Here is a 17,741-nt window from a genome sequence, read left to right as displayed (position 1 = left end):
TAGGGAATAAATAGCCTATGGTTAGAGGCATACAGTGGAAGAAAAGGTGGCAATATGCACATACTTGAAATGTGAAAAAATCCACTTAAATACAAGGAAAAACCTTTTTACTCTGAATGTGCTGAAAATATGTAACAGAGAAATTGAGGAGATTGCTTGGACTCAAAACCAAACTGCACAGAGCCCTGAGTAACTTGCCTAAGAAGGGCAGGAGTATTGGACTAGACAGTCTTCCTCAATCTCAGGAATTCAGTGATTGCAAAACTCATTGACATTCTGAATATGAAATTTGGCTAAAGTAGAAAAATCTAGAAGATCAAGTAAGTGAAAGCTGCTGAGACATTGCCAGAGACTGTGAGAGAGTGAGGACATGAAGTAGCATTAGCGAGAATACAAGAGATATCAAGCATTGGCCTTTGCTTCTTTCTGCTTCTTTTCTCTAAAACTAAGAGCAACTTAAAGGGAAACAGTATTCTAACTTGTTACATAAATCACAGAATGGAAATTTGTAAGTTATATCATTAACAATCCACTGCAGTGTAAATCATAAAATAATTTCCATATTATTTTTGAAAAGCAATGAGTACACTTACTCTGCAACACCCTAGTTCCTCTGCTGTTACTATGACCGTTCCACACTTCTTCCCAGGAATTCCTCTGCAAGAAAGCACAACCACATCACCTTAGTTCCTTAATATCATGTATGAAAGTTACAACTGACACAGAGAGCACAAGGTAAGTCTTCAAGTCACAAAGCTGATGGCATGCAATTTAGTTTCCCTTTTCTGCCACTTGTCCTGTGTAAAAAATTTGGTTTATCCTAAGTGAATTGGTAAATGAGTTGCATATTTATTCTAACTAGGAAGAAACAAATCAGTTTTGACTTTAAAGGAAACAGAATTAGAAGTTTAAATAGGTTGAAATAATACCAGAATTCTACTGTCCACTCTTCCATTGATGTTTCCTTTAGATACTCTATAACTACAGTAATTTCACAATTATAAACCGCACTGAGTATAAGCCGCACTTCCGGCTGTCAGCAACTTTTCATTCTTTGTCCATACATAAGCCGCACCTGATTATAAGCCGCGCATTACAATACAGAGTGAGATAAAAGGTATCTGTTCTGTCACCATCTGTTGAGGGTGGGGACAGTGATCCTTATCTCAACAGCAGATATTCTGCTAATGGGCCATCCATTGAAACCAGGCAGGGCATTGTTCTTTATCTTTTCACAACCCATCCTTCCTCCAGAGAGTCATTTTCTGCTAATGGCCATTGAGTCCCACTGTGGGACTGATAAAATTACTGCATCCCATTGGGAGTTGCTCCAGCCAGGGGGAAGTGCCCAACATTTCTTAGCAAGATAAAAACAGAGGTTTTGGGACACTAAGGGAGCCCCTTTCTTCACTGGACTCCAGAGGAAAACCGGATTTCTCCACATCACCACTGGACCTCCAAAGGGAAACTGCACCTTCTACAGGAGCACTGCTTCAACTGAGCCACATCTGTCACTGCAGGAGGATGCAGCCACCATTTAATGGGACTGCTACCAACACCCTGCCTGACAGGGTGTCAGGTTGTACTCTGACTTTGTCAGGATTTGGAGTTTGTTTCTTTGTAGTACTGTATTTCTATTTTAATTTCCCTAGTAAAGAACGGTTATTCCTAATTCCCATATCTTCGCCTGAGAGCCCCTTGATTTCAAAATTATAGTAATTTGGAGGGAGGGGGTTTAGATTCTCCATTTCAAAGAGAGGCTCCTGCCTTTCTCAGCAGACACCTGTCCGCCAAACTAAAGTAGCAACATTTTGTTCTTTGTCCGTATATAAGCTGCTCCTGATTATAAGCCGCACTTTGGGTTTGGACCAAAATTTTAGTCAAAATGGTGCGGCTTATAATCGTGAAATTACTGCAATTTGTGAAAAACATCCTATTGCAAATTTTACTTAAAGAAAATATCCAAAATGTAGTTAAAAGCAAACACCAGCATTATTTTGCACCATTTATTCATGAAATGTCTATGAAGACACAATAATCTCACCATCACATCTGATAAAGGAGCTGCAAAATAAATCACTATTCACCCAGACAGCAATTAAAAACATATGCTGCAACACCAGAAAGCCCAAAACAGTTCCTCAGCATAAAAAGCAGCAAAGAAACAGAAAACCCACACATAATCAGATAATATTCAGTGCCAGCATCCTTTTGGAGGAGGACACACTCAACACAGATTATAAAAGAAGGACAATATTAACATGATGGTTGATAAAGAGGTGAAATACTTCAAGATGAGCACAGAATTTCTCTACAGAACAAAAAGTTCTCATTATTCAGGAACTAAAAACTCTATCAAATCACTTGTGCAGTTTTTGATGCTATTAAGCACAAACTTCATATGCTTAAGTCTACAGGCATGAAAATAATACTGGACCATTTACAGACACTAAAGAGTTTGCTCCCTTACAAATGCCCTTGAAAATCACTCATTAAGGAAAAAATCCTTAAATGTAAAGCAAGCACCCTGACAAAAACTGCAGTGGTCACAGATTAGGCAAATGGAACAAACTTTAACTAGCAGAAATATCCTGTAAGAAAATAATAAAATAATTTCAAGCTGGTCAAAGTACAAAAACAATAATTACTTAAGAGATTCATCATTACAGACCATTCCTTCCAATTTCTAGAGAAATACTGAATAATACTATGTTGAAGACAGGCATGTTAGAGTTCCACTTGCTTAAATCCAGAATGCATTGTCCATCTTCCTTAGCTCTAAGGGATATCTGGTAGTGAGCTACCCTGGGACTGGTTCTATCACACTGAAATTACAATAGAAAATTCATGTTCAGGCAACTAGTTTCTCAGAGTTTCTCTGAGTTACAGATCAGGGTTTGTGGTGTAATGATGAGTATTAGATATACATATAGAGAGAGATTTTATCTGCAATCTGTATTGCATAACTGCAGTCAAATCCACCATTCAGGGCTAGTTATCTAAAACTCAGATATAGAAAATATGCCAGTCAAAGTGTGAACAGAGTGCAAACTGATTAAAGGAAAATAAAATGTGAAAATCTGTATTTCAGTGGGTCCTACTGGTTTAAGAGTCCAGGACCTATAGGTTTCTCTACAGTCATCACTTCTTTTTGGACAGTATTTGAAGGAGCAGGTAATTTCATTGTTAGAGGTACAGAACAGGCAACAATCAAATGAAAAGTTTTCAACAATACCTGCATATCTAGATAAGACAGTCTTAAGAAGTAACTATTGTCTCCTTAGAATAAATGATTCCACAATTGAGACACCACATCTGCAGTACCAAAAGAAGTTTAAAAGGACACTCTGAAGAGTACTTGGGCTTTAACAAGGTCTGAAAGGAGGACCTTTTACAGAGTCTGTGCAAAAGATGACCATTTATGTGGAAATTCAAACCTGACTGGCAAAAAAGAGTCTCCAATTTTGCAAGATGGAATTGCAATGATGCAGAGGAGGGAACATTTTTCAGGTCATTCAAAAATTCAAAGCCTTATTTCTGAGTTTGTAGAGCCCAACCCTTTGACAGTCACATCCACAGATAAAAGGACAGGACAAATACATACAGAAAGTCAGTTCAGGTGTTTTTCTATCAGCTATGTTCACAGCAAGATGACCGGAGAAAGAACTTCACATAACAGCCAGCTGGCTCCAGTACAGTCTCATTAGCAGGCAATAGCACTCAGATGTGAATAACCAGCATAGAACACTTGTTAAGCTTTGCAATGGCCCTATCTCCTCATCAAAGGGAATCCCTACAGGAATGCACTTAGCAGATACTGAAAAAAAACCATTGCTCAGAGTTATAAATGTGGCTAGCATCTTCTCTCTAGCAAGACAGAACACGCAAAGATCTAATTCTGGATAATGTCTGAGCAGGTGACACTCTCTTGATAAAAAACTGAAACCACACAAAATCTGGAAGTAGATGCATCTGAACATTATCCTTTGGTGCCAATACAGCTGGAACACGCGAAGCCAGTCAGAGTAAATCTTACTCATGGAGCTTGTCTTGAGAAGGTATTTAATGAATCTAGTAACCTAACAGGTAAAGAGAACAATCATTACTCTTAAAATGTCACATTATCCATTTCACCTACTTTGAATTAGTAGAATTATTTTCCGATAGAAATTATCCAAAACATATGTTCACATCTGTACCTGGCCAGTCTGTAAAATAAAGTGCAACACTAAAGTATGCTCTTTAACAAAAAATGCTCACTGTGAGAAGGATAACAGACTACCACACTACAATACTGGGAGCAAGACTCTCCTGTGACAGACTGCATCAAATTCCAAGTCTTTAACGGTATCAAAACCAGAGAGGAGGTTCAGGGGACAATCTCACAACTGCCAAGAAGAAATACTGTCAGGTTCATGCCTCAGAGGTGTAATCCGCTGGTGCTTGTAACACCAATCAAAGTGCAAGGCATGCATGCCATGTGGGCAAAGAAAACTGAATTGTGTACCTTCACTTCTGTTCTTGCCATGAAGATTAGTGCAAGGTGTGTTTCAGCCTTCAGGTCTGACCACAGCAATGGTGACCCTCTAAGCTTGAGACATTTTACTTTAACTTTGAGGAAGGACAAGACTACCCCTTCACTGTAGATCTCCTAAGGCAACTTTCCCTGACGATACAAAATCTGACTGAAGCTGGACAGCTCACGGCAGCCATGCAGTCCTGAATTGTGTAAGACTTTTGTAAATGCATAAAGTAGATAGAGCTGAAGAATGAGCTTAAAGTCTTTCTAATTTTCATTTTGAAAGAACATCAGAGCTCACTTGAATGTCAATCAGTGAATAGAATTTAAGCTTCTCAAACTGTTTAAGTATAAAAAGTGCTACTTCTGTAGGGTAGCTGATTGTGACTAAAACAGCACCAAGCATTCTCTTCTTTGTACATCCATTGGCAGAGAACTGAAGAGGGAAAATGTTAATGAACTTCAGAAAAACGGTGAAAAGATAAATCTCTCTTAACTCATAAAGAGCATTCATGCTATGAGAATACAGACATGACTTCATAAAGAGAACAGTAAATTCAAAACTGTAAATATCCCTAAGAAGGGAAGACATGCAATATTGTCAATTCAATTCTCATTGTTTGAATATTAAGAGACATTAAACACACGTATCTAGAAAGTAAACAACCTGAAATGGAATGCAATAGTTTCATGAATAACAGAAATGTCTCCTAGACACCCAGATATCTTCAGAGTCCAGAATGGACAATCACTCAGGCACAGCTGTCAAGTCACAGCACTGTCAAAAGCACCAATGACAAAACTGTTGGGAAGGATAAGGATGTGACAGAAAGGTCCCACAGATATGTATGTATAACAGAAAGCTCATTGAATGTAGAATCTGAAGAAGGAATAGAAATGATAGCAAGTTTTGATATAGAAGAAAATAATTGCTGAACCAGTTTTACTAGGTAACTAAGAAGGCAAAGAGCAAGTGAGTTGGAAGGGGCTTTTATGACTCTGAGCAAAGGATAAATCCACCTCAAACAAAAGATGTTTTTAACAAGCAAAAAGATTTTCACAAACAAACAAGAAAACCAATGCTGCAAGTAGAGGAAAGACCTCAGAATTCTCCACTGCAAGAAAACTGAAAAACAACATCTAGCTTAAACTGTAACATACTAACTTTTAGTGATTGGAATATAGTAACATGAATGTGATCATGTTGGTAGTTATGATAAGCTATAAGTAATATTAAAGGTGTTAATTAGTTGTTATGTAATAAAATGCACCAACAAAAAAAATGCTTTGTAACATGAATAGAACAGAACTTCAGGACACAGAGCTTACCTATAGCCAGCAGTTATAGGCCCACCCACAACCCGCAACTACTGTAACCTCATCTACATAATAAACAACATCTTAAGAGCTGTCTGAAGTCTCCATCTCTCCATCCAGCTCTTACAGAAAATAAAACAGGGACACCATGAAGAACTGATAAAACGTCAAGCACGCTCTCACTCTCTACCCACATGTTGGGTCCACTTAGTAACTACCAAACAAGACAGTATCAGAACCCAGACCTGAGAAATCCTTGTCTACTCAGGAGAAAATATATTACACAGGCCAACAGAACTGTGAGGTAAGACCTTTTTTCCACAGAATCTTCACTGATATTTTTTTCTTTTCTCATAGATAATTTAAAACTTTAAACTTCATCTGTTACTCATTTCAGACTTCATTTAACTTGTACCAAATACTAAACTGCTCAATGGATGCCTTCTAATCTACAGGTTCAAAACAAATTTCAGGAATTTTCTCAGAGAAAAAAAAAAAAGTGTACTGCGCTGAATAATTTACTAATTGAGGACAGAAACAAATCTGAAGACCTTCAAAAAGTCAGGTAAGATTCATCTTACTAAATAATAAATGTCTTCAAAGTCAGCACTTTCTCTGACCAAGTGACCACAGGTTGCCAGTAGACTCAACTGACAATCAGCCAACCCATCCATGGGGTTGTGACAGTGCAATTCGCTGGGGCAGCTACCCATGAGCTAGGCTTAGACACAAGTCCGTGAGCTTTGTTTTAGTAGAAGTAAACAAAATAGGGCCAACCCCTGTCCCAACTGACAAGACAGTATTTCTGTGCTCAAACTGTGCAGCTGTCAAGAACTAAAAGCACATCCAGAACAAGCAGTAACTGCTTGTTGCCATCCCACAGTGCTGGGGCTCTGGTTCTCCCGGGACAGCCCAGGAGCTGGGCAGGGATTGTTTCCTTAATTGTGTAACTGAGCTCCCCTGCCTGTGCCTTGAACCTCTGTGATTCTGGGAGTGCATGCAGATGGATTTCCACAAGCTGATGACTCTCCTGGCATGGGTCTGAAAGTAGCCAGGGCAAGGTATGTGGGCTCCCTCACCTACCATTGGGAGACCTCTCGTTTGCTTGAAGACAACCTTTGTAATGACTTAGCCCAACACAACTTTCCTATTATGACACTTACTGGGCTGGTCCTCAAGGTTATTTCCCAGACATGTTTTTAAAAAGCTTAATATCCAGATTGGGATTAAGGGGAGAATCACAAAATACTGTTGTCTAATAACCACAATATTTTCTGATGTTAATAATTTTGTGTGGTTGTATTAGAAATCTGATAATCTGGTCAGCTGATTCTTCATTGCTTCTTTGTGAAGGTTTTTTGCAGGAACTCAAATGCTTAAACAAAAGGTAATAAAAATTTTATGGTGTGCTAATTTACAAACTAAAACAAAAACATTTTTTAGAATAGTACACTCAAGCTATTTCTAATGCAAGATGTAACAAGGTTTACAAAAATTTTAAATTACTCAATTCCTTTGCTAGTTGTCCAAAATGAAACCCAAATTTTCACAGCCCATATAAAGAAAGATTTCCATTCCATGTACCTATTTACTCTCTCTTAAAACCATATCTGTAATTCTATATATCAAGATATCTCACAGAAAAAAGCTGCACAACTCTTGCCTTGTGCAGCAGTATGCATTCATCCAGCATTCCAGAATACTTACACAATTGATTTTTCCAGTCTGCTCCCCTGTGATCCCACTATTTCTCCCAGTGTACAAAACATCTGTCCCAAAAAATCCTGAAAAAACAATAACATAAAAAACTCAGAATTTGTATTCCACACAATGAAATTTGGTTTCCCATTTATCTGAGCTGTTCCCTCTGAAGAACAGATTCTGCTGAAAAGCACATTTCAGGTAATACCTAGGCAATAATGAATCATAAACAGACTCACTACCACCTATTTGACGTAACAGTAGGTTGCATTTACAGATGTAATTCTGAGGCACTACACAGTCACTACAGGGAGCATATAATTGGAGATCAATGACTAAAGTCTCATCTTTCCACTTTGAAGCACACGTACAGCATTCCTTCTACTATCCTCTTTTCCTTTGTTTCAGGTTCTCAAAGGTTCTCTTACCAAAACCTTCCTGTACTTATTTTTTTAAAATTCACTGAAAAACCTCTGAATTCTACTCTTGCATTTCTAAATTTTAAAGTTACTATTTATTCACTCCCATTTCAAGACAATATGAGTATAAACGGTTTTTTCTAACAGTGAGACACAAAATATGCTTCAATTTTAGGACCCAAAAAAAGTATCAACAAACTGCAGCACATTGCATATCTGAAAAGGTATATATGCATGCTCAAATATGCCCTTTGCAAGAGAAATGTCCCATTAAAATTATATTCATTAGCATCATAGGTTTTCACTCATAGCCCAATCCCTGTATTTGTCTCTATGTAACTGATATTACTTATAGTCAAAAGAAAAGAAACATACTTAAGAAACGTAAGCATTTTAGCACAAGGAATTATACTAGTGAGGAAGAACTTACGTGTTTTGACAGGTTAGGACTCTTTGAGTCAACATCATAGCTTACAAAAAGAAAAAAGAGAAAATTTATATCAGAGTTGCCAGATGACATATCTGAGGACAATTATGTAAAGAAACAAAAAATCACACAACTCTTTCACCTACTGCCATGTGTGAAATTCACACAAACAATCAAAGTTCCCCAGCAACGAAGACAAATTGAGTCATCACACATTATAGGACTATGGTTCACTAGTTATTTGAAATAAAACCATTTTCAATAAAGTGCAAGCTTTAAAGAGAAATTCTTCTGATATTCCTGTTTGAACAATGAAAGATGACAAAAAGCAGACCAAAATTTAAAAATTAACCCTAGAATACAAACTAACTTGTAAATTATTTTCTTAGGTAATTGTTCAGTCATTTGAACAAGCAAATAAAAATAACCGACAAGAAACTAAACTTCTTTTAGCAAGAGTTTGATTTGTTCGAGTTTATCATAATCTTGGTCTTCCTCCAGCTAGAAAATGTCATAGTTTTCCTTCCATAATCAAGTCAAGAGTTAAAAAAAATTACTCTCTGAATTTAAGACATTAAAAAAAAAGTAAGAAATTCATACAGGATTACTAATCTCTACACTAATAGTATTCCATCTTTATCAGATAATGGAAATAATATTTTTATCAAATAATCCATTCAGATTCCATACCAGTAACTGAACAGAAAACATTTTTATCTGTTATGTTACTGCCCATCTCAGGCTCTCCTGCACGGAATGCTATCCTTTGGTTGTGCTGCCACAACTGGTTGTTGGGAAGCATCATGGACCGGATCACAAGCCAGGATGACAGGAATACCATAACATAGCTGCATGTGGTGCAGCACAATCAAAGCTTCAGAAACGTATTTACAAAGAAAAGAAATTCCTATAAATACCATTAACACAAGTTAAAACCTCTGATTAAAAGCAAACTGCTTGGTGAAACTGAATGAACAGAAAAACACAACTTATAATTTGACCTGAGGGGTAGCTACAGAAGTAAAAACAAAGAATGACTTCACTTGGGAAAATCACTTACTAAGTACCAGCTGTGAGCAGAAAGGGGCCTATGACACTGGTGGCTGCACATTTTAAGCAGGTGGTCTTGCTCTATGACTGGCTGTGTGAGATTCACATTTCTGACTCAGAGTTCTAAGATATTTAATTTTTGTCTACCATAGGGCTCTAGAGTAAATCCACACAATATGGTCACTTGTAGACAAAGACAGCAGCAGCTATTCAGCTTTGAGCTCAGAACAGACTTGTGTCCAAGTAATTGGGGACAGCAGCAGAAAGCAGTCAGGTCATCCTGATAAGTACAGAGAATGTGTGATATTTACAGCTTTTCATAAACAGACAGGAGTCCATTCCTCTGACCACGAAAAGAATTAAACAGCAGACTGTGTTTTCCCTTCCAGGGCCAAGTCCTTTTCAGATAGCACTTATCCAGAACATCTTTACAGACTCCCCTTTCTTTCCATAGACTGAATTTGGCTTTCTCTTTTTCAGTTCATTTCTTTCACTTTTCACTTCTATAGCACTGCCCCCTCCCCATAACCTACATGCATCCTGTGAGAAGCAGGAGGCAAACAGATACAGATTTCCACAGAGCCCCCACTGTGTGGCTATTGCAGCAATGCTCTGTACTTGGAGAACAATCCTTTATTTCACAAATTGATTAGCTCTGACTTAAAACTTATTTTAAATAACCCACAATAGTTATACTCCCCGGATTGAATGACATTAAACTCAACTTTTAAAACTACAAATAAAGTCTGCATCAGGTTTCTATTGTGAAAGTCAAAAAATTTGTACCTAGCCACCTCAAAGCACCCTGTAATCTTCCTGGCTTTAAGTATTTCCTTTAATTCTTTGAAATAGGTGGTATAGAACATCTTACAAAGGCAGTGAAAAGAAATAGAAAAAGGGTTCTTCAACTAAAAAAGGACATACAAAAAAATTTGTGGTCACAATGCATAGTGGGATGCAAAACTGCAGCAAAAACTTAATTATTTATGAGGGTTATTCATACTCTCTCCTAGGGCAAGGTTAAGAAAGAACTGCTAATAAAAAGAGGATGAAAATTTAAAAAAAAACACGACAATTTTAATCACAAAGACTGAAATAATCAGAAAGGACTGAAATGTAAGAGACGACATGCAATAGTGACATGACCTGGTGACTGGACTCTCAATTCTATTTTCCAAAGAATAAAGTGAAAGTCAGTTCCATCAGTAGAATGAAATGAGCACATCTGGAATAATGTCAAAAGCCATCTATTTCTAGAACAATTGCTGTTGTTTTAAAATTTTAAAATTTAGTATATTTAGATGCCCAGTAAAGAAAATTGTCTCTACTACTTGTATAATATTTTATTTCAGGACAGTATATCTGTACCTGTTTTGCTGGCTATGCTTCAAGAATACTTTAATGTTTTGACATATTTTCCTTTGTGAAAAGTAATGAAAGTAATAACTCTAATTGAACTTTGACTAGTTAACATTTGCCAGTTTCTTAAAACTCAGTCATTATTATGTTACACAGTTTTTTCAGAGGAAGCAATGCTAAATCAATCATGTTTATTACATTAATTTCTCTTATGTCAATCTGTACCATCTCTCCAAGTTAATTTTATGCTGGACAAAACTTTATATGCTTACAGAGGCTAAGATATTACAGTGAAAGATTGTTAACTTACAAATCAAATCGTAGATTCTCTCTTTCTTCAAAGAAGTAGTCCATTATAAATTTTCTTACAAAATCTGGATTTAAAGTATTATCAATTACTTCTGTTCTTCCAAACTGTAAAAGAAAAGTGTTAAGTTTAAGCTGCATGCTAGAAGGAAATATAATTAGATACCTGCCAATACCAGGAATAGGTGAGATATATGACAACTTGTAAAAATTTCTCATAAACAGATGCCATGAAAGAAAATGACTGCATTCACATGGATATATCAGCTACCGGTGGATGAAGACAGAGTGGCAGAAGACCTCATATTTCAATATAGAGTGCTACATATCTTATATTGTATGATCTAAACTTCATCAACATCAGCTCCCAAAGCCAATAAAAATCCATAAATCTTGAATCAGTAACAAAAATCCATGTTTCCTGAAAAAAGTGCCAAACACAACAGCTAGCAAAAGCTTGCATATATTATTTCAGATAGCTTTAAATATTAGGGAACACAGTCCTTCCATTGCAAATGCATCACTTTTTCACTGTCCATCTCCTATTTCACCTCAGTTCACCTCCCTCCTCATCACTCCTCTCTCTGAGCTTTTGGCAAAATGCTTTTTCTTCCTTGATGTTTATAGGAAGTGCCTTAACCTCTGTAAAGCTGAAAATATTTTAATTTAAGGAAAGTTCAAACCTTAACCGGGGAAGGCCCAGAGCAACCTGACTTTACTTTGGAGATGGCTTTTCATGGATCAGGAAGATGAACCAGATACAGCAGATGAATAGGAGGCTGGATAACACGTAAGTTCCTTACACTGAAATTATTTCATGATTGTCAGATTTCATATATCATGGGTTTAAATTTTGTAGCTCCATAAGAAATAGAATTATGTATGAATCCAAAGGAAGAAGTACTTCAAAAGAAAAAGAATTTATAAAATGGCAGCTAAGCATCAGTTTTAATCTTTTAAAATAATGAAGCATCATAAATTTATAAGTAGTTTTCATATCTTCAATACTGCATTTTTTGTCAATAAACAGTACTTTATTTTACACTGCAACTATGTTACCCTTGGGAAATCTGTCAGGCTTGATTTACAATGCATTAAAGAAGTGTATCAGTAATCTAAGATAAATATGCAATGTGCTGATGGTCAAATCACACTGAGACCAGAAAAGACCTAACTGAATATCCATTACACTGTCACCTTAATCTCTCACCAATTATATTTAGATTGTTACAAAACTCAAGAGACTGAATTCAGTGGCACTACTACCTTTTCGTTAAATTATTTAAAATTACTCTTTCGGGTTCAGTTTTTTGTCTGTTTACTTCTTTTTAACACGGGCTACATAAACGATTCCTTCACATATGTTTGAACTCAATGATCTTAAAGGCCTTTTTCAACCTAAATGGTTCTATGATTAAACTACTATAACTAATTACTTAACTGACAAATTACTAATAGAATTTACCTTACTTGTGACATTAAAATGATGTTCCCTAAAAATCACTACTCTACACTTTCCAGCTAAATTAAGCACCTTTTGAAATCTGTTCTCCCAATTACCTACAGCCTTTTTAAGCAGAAGAGGTTACTTCTATAATCCAGTCACTTATGACTAATAACATAGCTACTGATTAATTAGTTCTCCACATGGCCTACTTTCCCCACTAACGATTGAGTAAACCTAAAATTTCAAGATGGTCAAGAAGCAAAAACCTTCCAAAACACTATTCAGGAGAGTAAGATAATCAATGTAACTATTTAAAGGGACTAATCTTCTACTTATCACCTTACTTTTTTTACTGCTGGTATAAATATAATATGCCAGAACATATAAAACACACTCCTGAATAAGCCCTTCCACAATGCCAACCTCTAAATTTTGACTGTTGTAACAGATACTAGGAATGGATTCTACTCACTGCACTCTACATCTGACATAGTCAAAAGTTTAGGCTTTTGGTCATCTCTTGGAGGCATTTATATAGAATGATTCATCTGATCTAATGCATCTAATGCAGACATCTAAATTAGGTCTGATGAACTGCCCCCAGGATGTTACATTTTTCCAATAACTGTAAACAGAAAACTGAGTTGCAAATATTTGTACGTGAACCACCTGATAGACAAGATGGAGATAATTATGATTTAAAAGAAAAAACTCAGATTTTCTAGCAACTGCAATGTTGAAAGTTTGTTTTAATGCCTGTAGATCCTAAACTTCCTCTTTACTTATATGTACTTCTAGGTAAGATTGTATTATCATCTTACAATCAGGACAATTATAATATTAAAATAGTAAGTACTTGTTTCAACAGCTGCAAGAGAGAAGTATGAAAATTACATAAAGTTACCTTAGACAATAACAAAAACCAAAATTTTGACAAAATCATCTTAACCCTGGACCAAAAGAGGATCCAAATGCTCAAGTGATGATCTAAGCTTGACAACCAAACTGTACCAAGCCACCTAGGCACCCAAATGACATAAGAATCTGCTGTTTTCACAGCTTGCTATCCAGATATTTAGAACCCTGTGTATGTCCACTACATCACCTAATTTACCTATGATTAGGGAATTCCCATTATGAGTCCCTAAACTGTCATTTCTTCACACAAATCATCAGAGGGATGTGATCCAGCAGGTACCAAGAAGATGTCTAGTATCCACTTCAGAACAACACAGCAGCAATTTTCCTATAAACTACAAATTAAATAGGTAGACTGTTTCTCATATTGCATAGTTACATGAGCTTATCCCCAAGCATGAGACAAACTCAATTCTCTCTTCTTGACAAGACTAAAACTCATATACCACCACATTTCAGCAAAGCAGAAGATACAATTCTCTGGCCATCTGGCAAGGACACCAAATATAACAGGAGAGGTCTGTTGTCTGTCTCCCTGGTCACCTCCCACTGGAAACATTACACAGTATGATCACATAAAATATCAGTTCTGAAAACAACAGTATCAGACCTCCTGTCTTTTACAGGGAAAAACAGTAAGATAGTACATTCCACTCTTGGCTGTGTTCTTAAAGCCTATGGCCACACAGCAATCCACCTGTAAAGAACACTTCCAAACAATTCTCTCTGAAGGCAGGGAAATAGTATATCTTATCAGTAGAAAGATGACCACCCTTCCCTGATCACTACAGGTTGTTTCTGATAACATTAAGAGTAACATTAGAGGAGAAAAATTAGATGACTAAGTACACAGAGTTCCAGGCTGTAAATGTTGATCTGCTGCAGGCATCCAATTCTTCATTTAGTTTCTTAAGACATATCTCTCCAGAGTGTTTACACTCTAATAGGAAGATAAAGTCCAACCTATACATAATATCCTCCCTCCCTTGCTGCCTACAATAGTGTACACTTTATTCAGCAGCATCTAACTTCTCTGAAACACTGCACAGCAAAGGCAGATCTTTACCACAGCTATGGTTAGTTTTGCTGACACTGACCATCACCACAGCTCAGTCCTGTTTGAATGTCTTCCTCTCTTGAGTGCCACAAACCTTATTCAAATTGACAGCTAGGTCTGGTTTAATTCATCTGAGGGAGATGGTAAAATGCGAAACTCATGCATTTTCTCTATTTTGTTTTCTTTTTTGATGGAAATGTGTGATGTAGATATGGAAACTGAGATCAATGTGACTATATTTTAGGTGTTTGATAGTACATAGGACCCCCATAAGCCCAGCATGGCATTCAAGAGGTTATGATGTGCCCCCTTCTGCTAGGACAAATGACCAGCCTCAAATACACCCAAAATGTTTATACATCTATGAGTATGCATCTTACCTCTCTCCATTCTTTGTTTCCAATTGCTTGTGTGTACAAAACACAGACTGTGGGAAAAAAAAAAAAAAAGATTGGTTATTTTCAAACTTTAACATATCCATAAATTAAGTGAACTAATTTTGTAGTCTCTTGTGCTGTGAAAATTAGTAACTAGGACAATCAAATGGTAATGTTTTCCTTCAGCTGTCAGCAATCCTAATCAGACTGGTGACCATGTGGTGTACCTGTTGCAGAAATCAGCTAATAAATGGAGTGCTTCAAAAACGGGAGGCAGCACTTACGCCTGACCTCCAGCAAAGCACTTGACAATCTTTAAAGGCAAAATTGGATAAAAGCAGACCTTCTATAAATTTGGGTGGTCAGGCTATTCAAGATAATCTAATGCACAATTACCCTAAAATATAGTTTCTTCAAGAGAGAAGAAAATGAAAATAAAAAAACCAAATGAGGACCCTTACTGAAAAGAAACAGGAGAAACAGAACCAGAAAAAGGAAAAAAAAAATACCTCTCAGGTTTCCTTCCTTAATTTTACTTCAAATTATTTATATATATTTAAGCATCTCACACAGGCATGGTTTATTTTTTTTTAACTAAAGCCTGATTAAATAATGAAATCTATTAAATTTGCTGACCTAACCTGATTTTGAAAGATCAAGCAGATCAATCCCACAGGTGTCACTCAAATCTCTATTTCCAGTACACCAATCATTAACATTAAGCTGCAGCTTTCATCACAAGGACTGGTGACAGGGGTGCAGTGATTATAATCAGGTTTTTTAAACACTATTTTAAGTGCAGATCATCTGCACTGAAGGAGCACTATAAACCTTGTTTTCTACAGTCCTGAACTAGGTTGCAGGTAACTATGATAAAGCAATTTTTACCTGAAACTCCTCTTCAAATCCTTTCTAAACAACAGAAATACAGATATTTCTACGTTCTTTTCCTCAACAAATTCTTTCCTGTACCAATAATTATTTTTCAAAAGGTAAAAATAATACTGTCTTTTAGGTTGCAGCCTTGAACAGCAAAGATAGAGGTTTGATTTTGTTGTCAGTGAAGTTAGAATCATCAATAGATGGAAGCAGAAATGAAGTCAACCTTCTAACTACATCTTCTTACTTGAAATGCTTCTGCTCCACACCAACAAAAAAAAACCAAAACAAAAAATCCCCTTAGGCAGTAGCAAATAAGAGGAGAAACAGAAAAAGCAATATCAATATTTTAGCTCACATAGAAGCATAGTTCACACTTTTATTTTTTAAGTAAGATGTCTTGTAGATGAAAAAAAGCTTTTAGGAAAAAAAAAATTCAAAGTAATTCTCAGGAGACGTCTGTCTTTCTCCATTTACTCTAAATAAACCCTTGGCAATCATGTCCCTATCTTTGGTTACTGTTTATAGTAGAGTGAATCCAAACCAAAAAGCTTATTTTTACAACATACTATGGAGTGTGTATTTTTACAACACAGGCTGCTGGAGTGTATCACATGAAGAATGAAGTGAAATGGGAAAATGTGAGAAAACAGAATGAAATAGAAGCTGTGAAATCAGCTAAAGAAAGTTCTGTAGGTTACTGAACTTCTGACTACCCATCCAGAATTGTAGAATCATAGACCATCCTGAGCTGGAAGGGACCCAGCTGGAGGGATCCATCAAGACCATCGAAGTCCAATTCCCAGCCTGCACAGGACACCCCAGGAGTGACCCCATGCGCTGAGAGCATTGCCCAAATACTTCTAGAACTGTCAGGTTGGTGCTGTGGCCATTTCCCTGGGGAGCCTGTTCCAGGGCCCAACCACCCTCAGGGGAAAAGCCTTTGTTTCTAATACCAAACTTAAACCTCCCCTGACACAACTTGAGGCCACCCCCTTGGGCTCTGTCACTGTCACCACAGAGATCAGTGGAAGCTGCAGATTGCAATAAGGTCTCCCCCTCCAGGCTGCAGATGTGGCCGATATTTTAAATAAAATAAAAATACTGACTAATAAGCGACCACATCATACAACATGTTATTTTAAGTAAAAGGTGCAAGTCTGACAGGGATACATATACATGTGCATCTCAAACTGACATTTCAAATAAAAGTCAGCCCTAATGAAAGCTATAGAAAAGACATACACTGCAGTCTTTCTGATAAATACTTTGTAAATTTAGGAAAAAAAAAATTCTTCTATCTTTCCTCTAAAATGTACCCCATAAATTTTAGGAAACCAACCATGATACTGGTCTCCATCAATGTTAAGATTCACTATTCGAATGGCTCTTGGAGAGAGTTTTGTAAAGATCTTGATACACTAATTAAATAATCAACCAAAAATTTTGTCAAATTCATATCCAACTGGAGAAATGCAGATAAATATGGCTAAGTTGATCTAAAGCACTTGAAATGCCCAAACCAGTGATTAAAGGCTCCATAAAGCAACCCAGTTTTTAGCATAAAACAGTTAACAGCATTGTCATGAGGGAGAAGAAGGAATAAAGGGGGATAAATAATATTTCAAAAGCCATCATATAATGCAATCACATCCTAAGACAGAACTGAAAAAGTAGGTTTTTTTTCTTATAATCTCAAAAACTGAGGGAGCAATGAGAATGTTCACAGCAGCACACTGATGAAGAGTAGCTGAGAAATCCTTTTGGAAGGCTTTGCCATATAGAGTTGTTCCAAGAGAAAATACAGCTACATCTATAGTCAGGAATATTAACATTTAGTAATTTTTAACTCTGGACACTGATACCACCATATTCAGGGTAAATTTAACTGAACCTTGTAATGAAGAAGTAGGTGGAAATGTCAACACTTATTACTCTGTTGTAGATACAGTTCCAAAAATATTA

General features: G+C 36.6%; 1 protein-coding gene across 3 annotated transcripts in view; it reads right to left on the bottom strand.

The window, feature by feature from the left end:
• Positions 1 to 17,741, bottom strand: part of CPNE8 (copine 8) — a 75,235-nt gene that overhangs the window by 39,477 nt on the left and 18,017 nt on the right. For all 3 annotated transcript variants that reach the window (XR_004417814.2, XM_033058973.2, XM_033058975.2), the window contains exons 3-7: positions 14,901 to 14,947; positions 11,103 to 11,206; positions 8,387 to 8,426; positions 7,544 to 7,620; positions 594 to 657 (exon numbers count right to left, since the gene is read on the bottom strand). Coding sequence is in view for 2 of the 3 variants with exons in the window: in XM_033058973.2 (XP_032914864.1) it covers positions 594 to 657; positions 7,544 to 7,620; positions 8,387 to 8,426; positions 11,103 to 11,206; positions 14,901 to 14,947 (332 nt within the window). In the remaining variant the exon portion in view is untranslated. The remainder of the gene's footprint in view (positions 1 to 593; positions 658 to 7,543; positions 7,621 to 8,386; positions 8,427 to 11,102; positions 11,207 to 14,900; positions 14,948 to 17,741) is intronic.

This window comes from Catharus ustulatus, chromosome 4 (assembly GCF_009819885.2).
Source record: "Catharus ustulatus isolate bCatUst1 chromosome 4, bCatUst1.pri.v2, whole genome shotgun sequence".
NCBI lineage: Eukaryota > Metazoa > Chordata > Aves > Passeriformes > Turdidae > Catharus > Catharus ustulatus.
The sequence above is the reverse complement of the archived record's forward strand: the minus strand, read 5'-3'. Positions and strand labels throughout refer to the sequence as shown.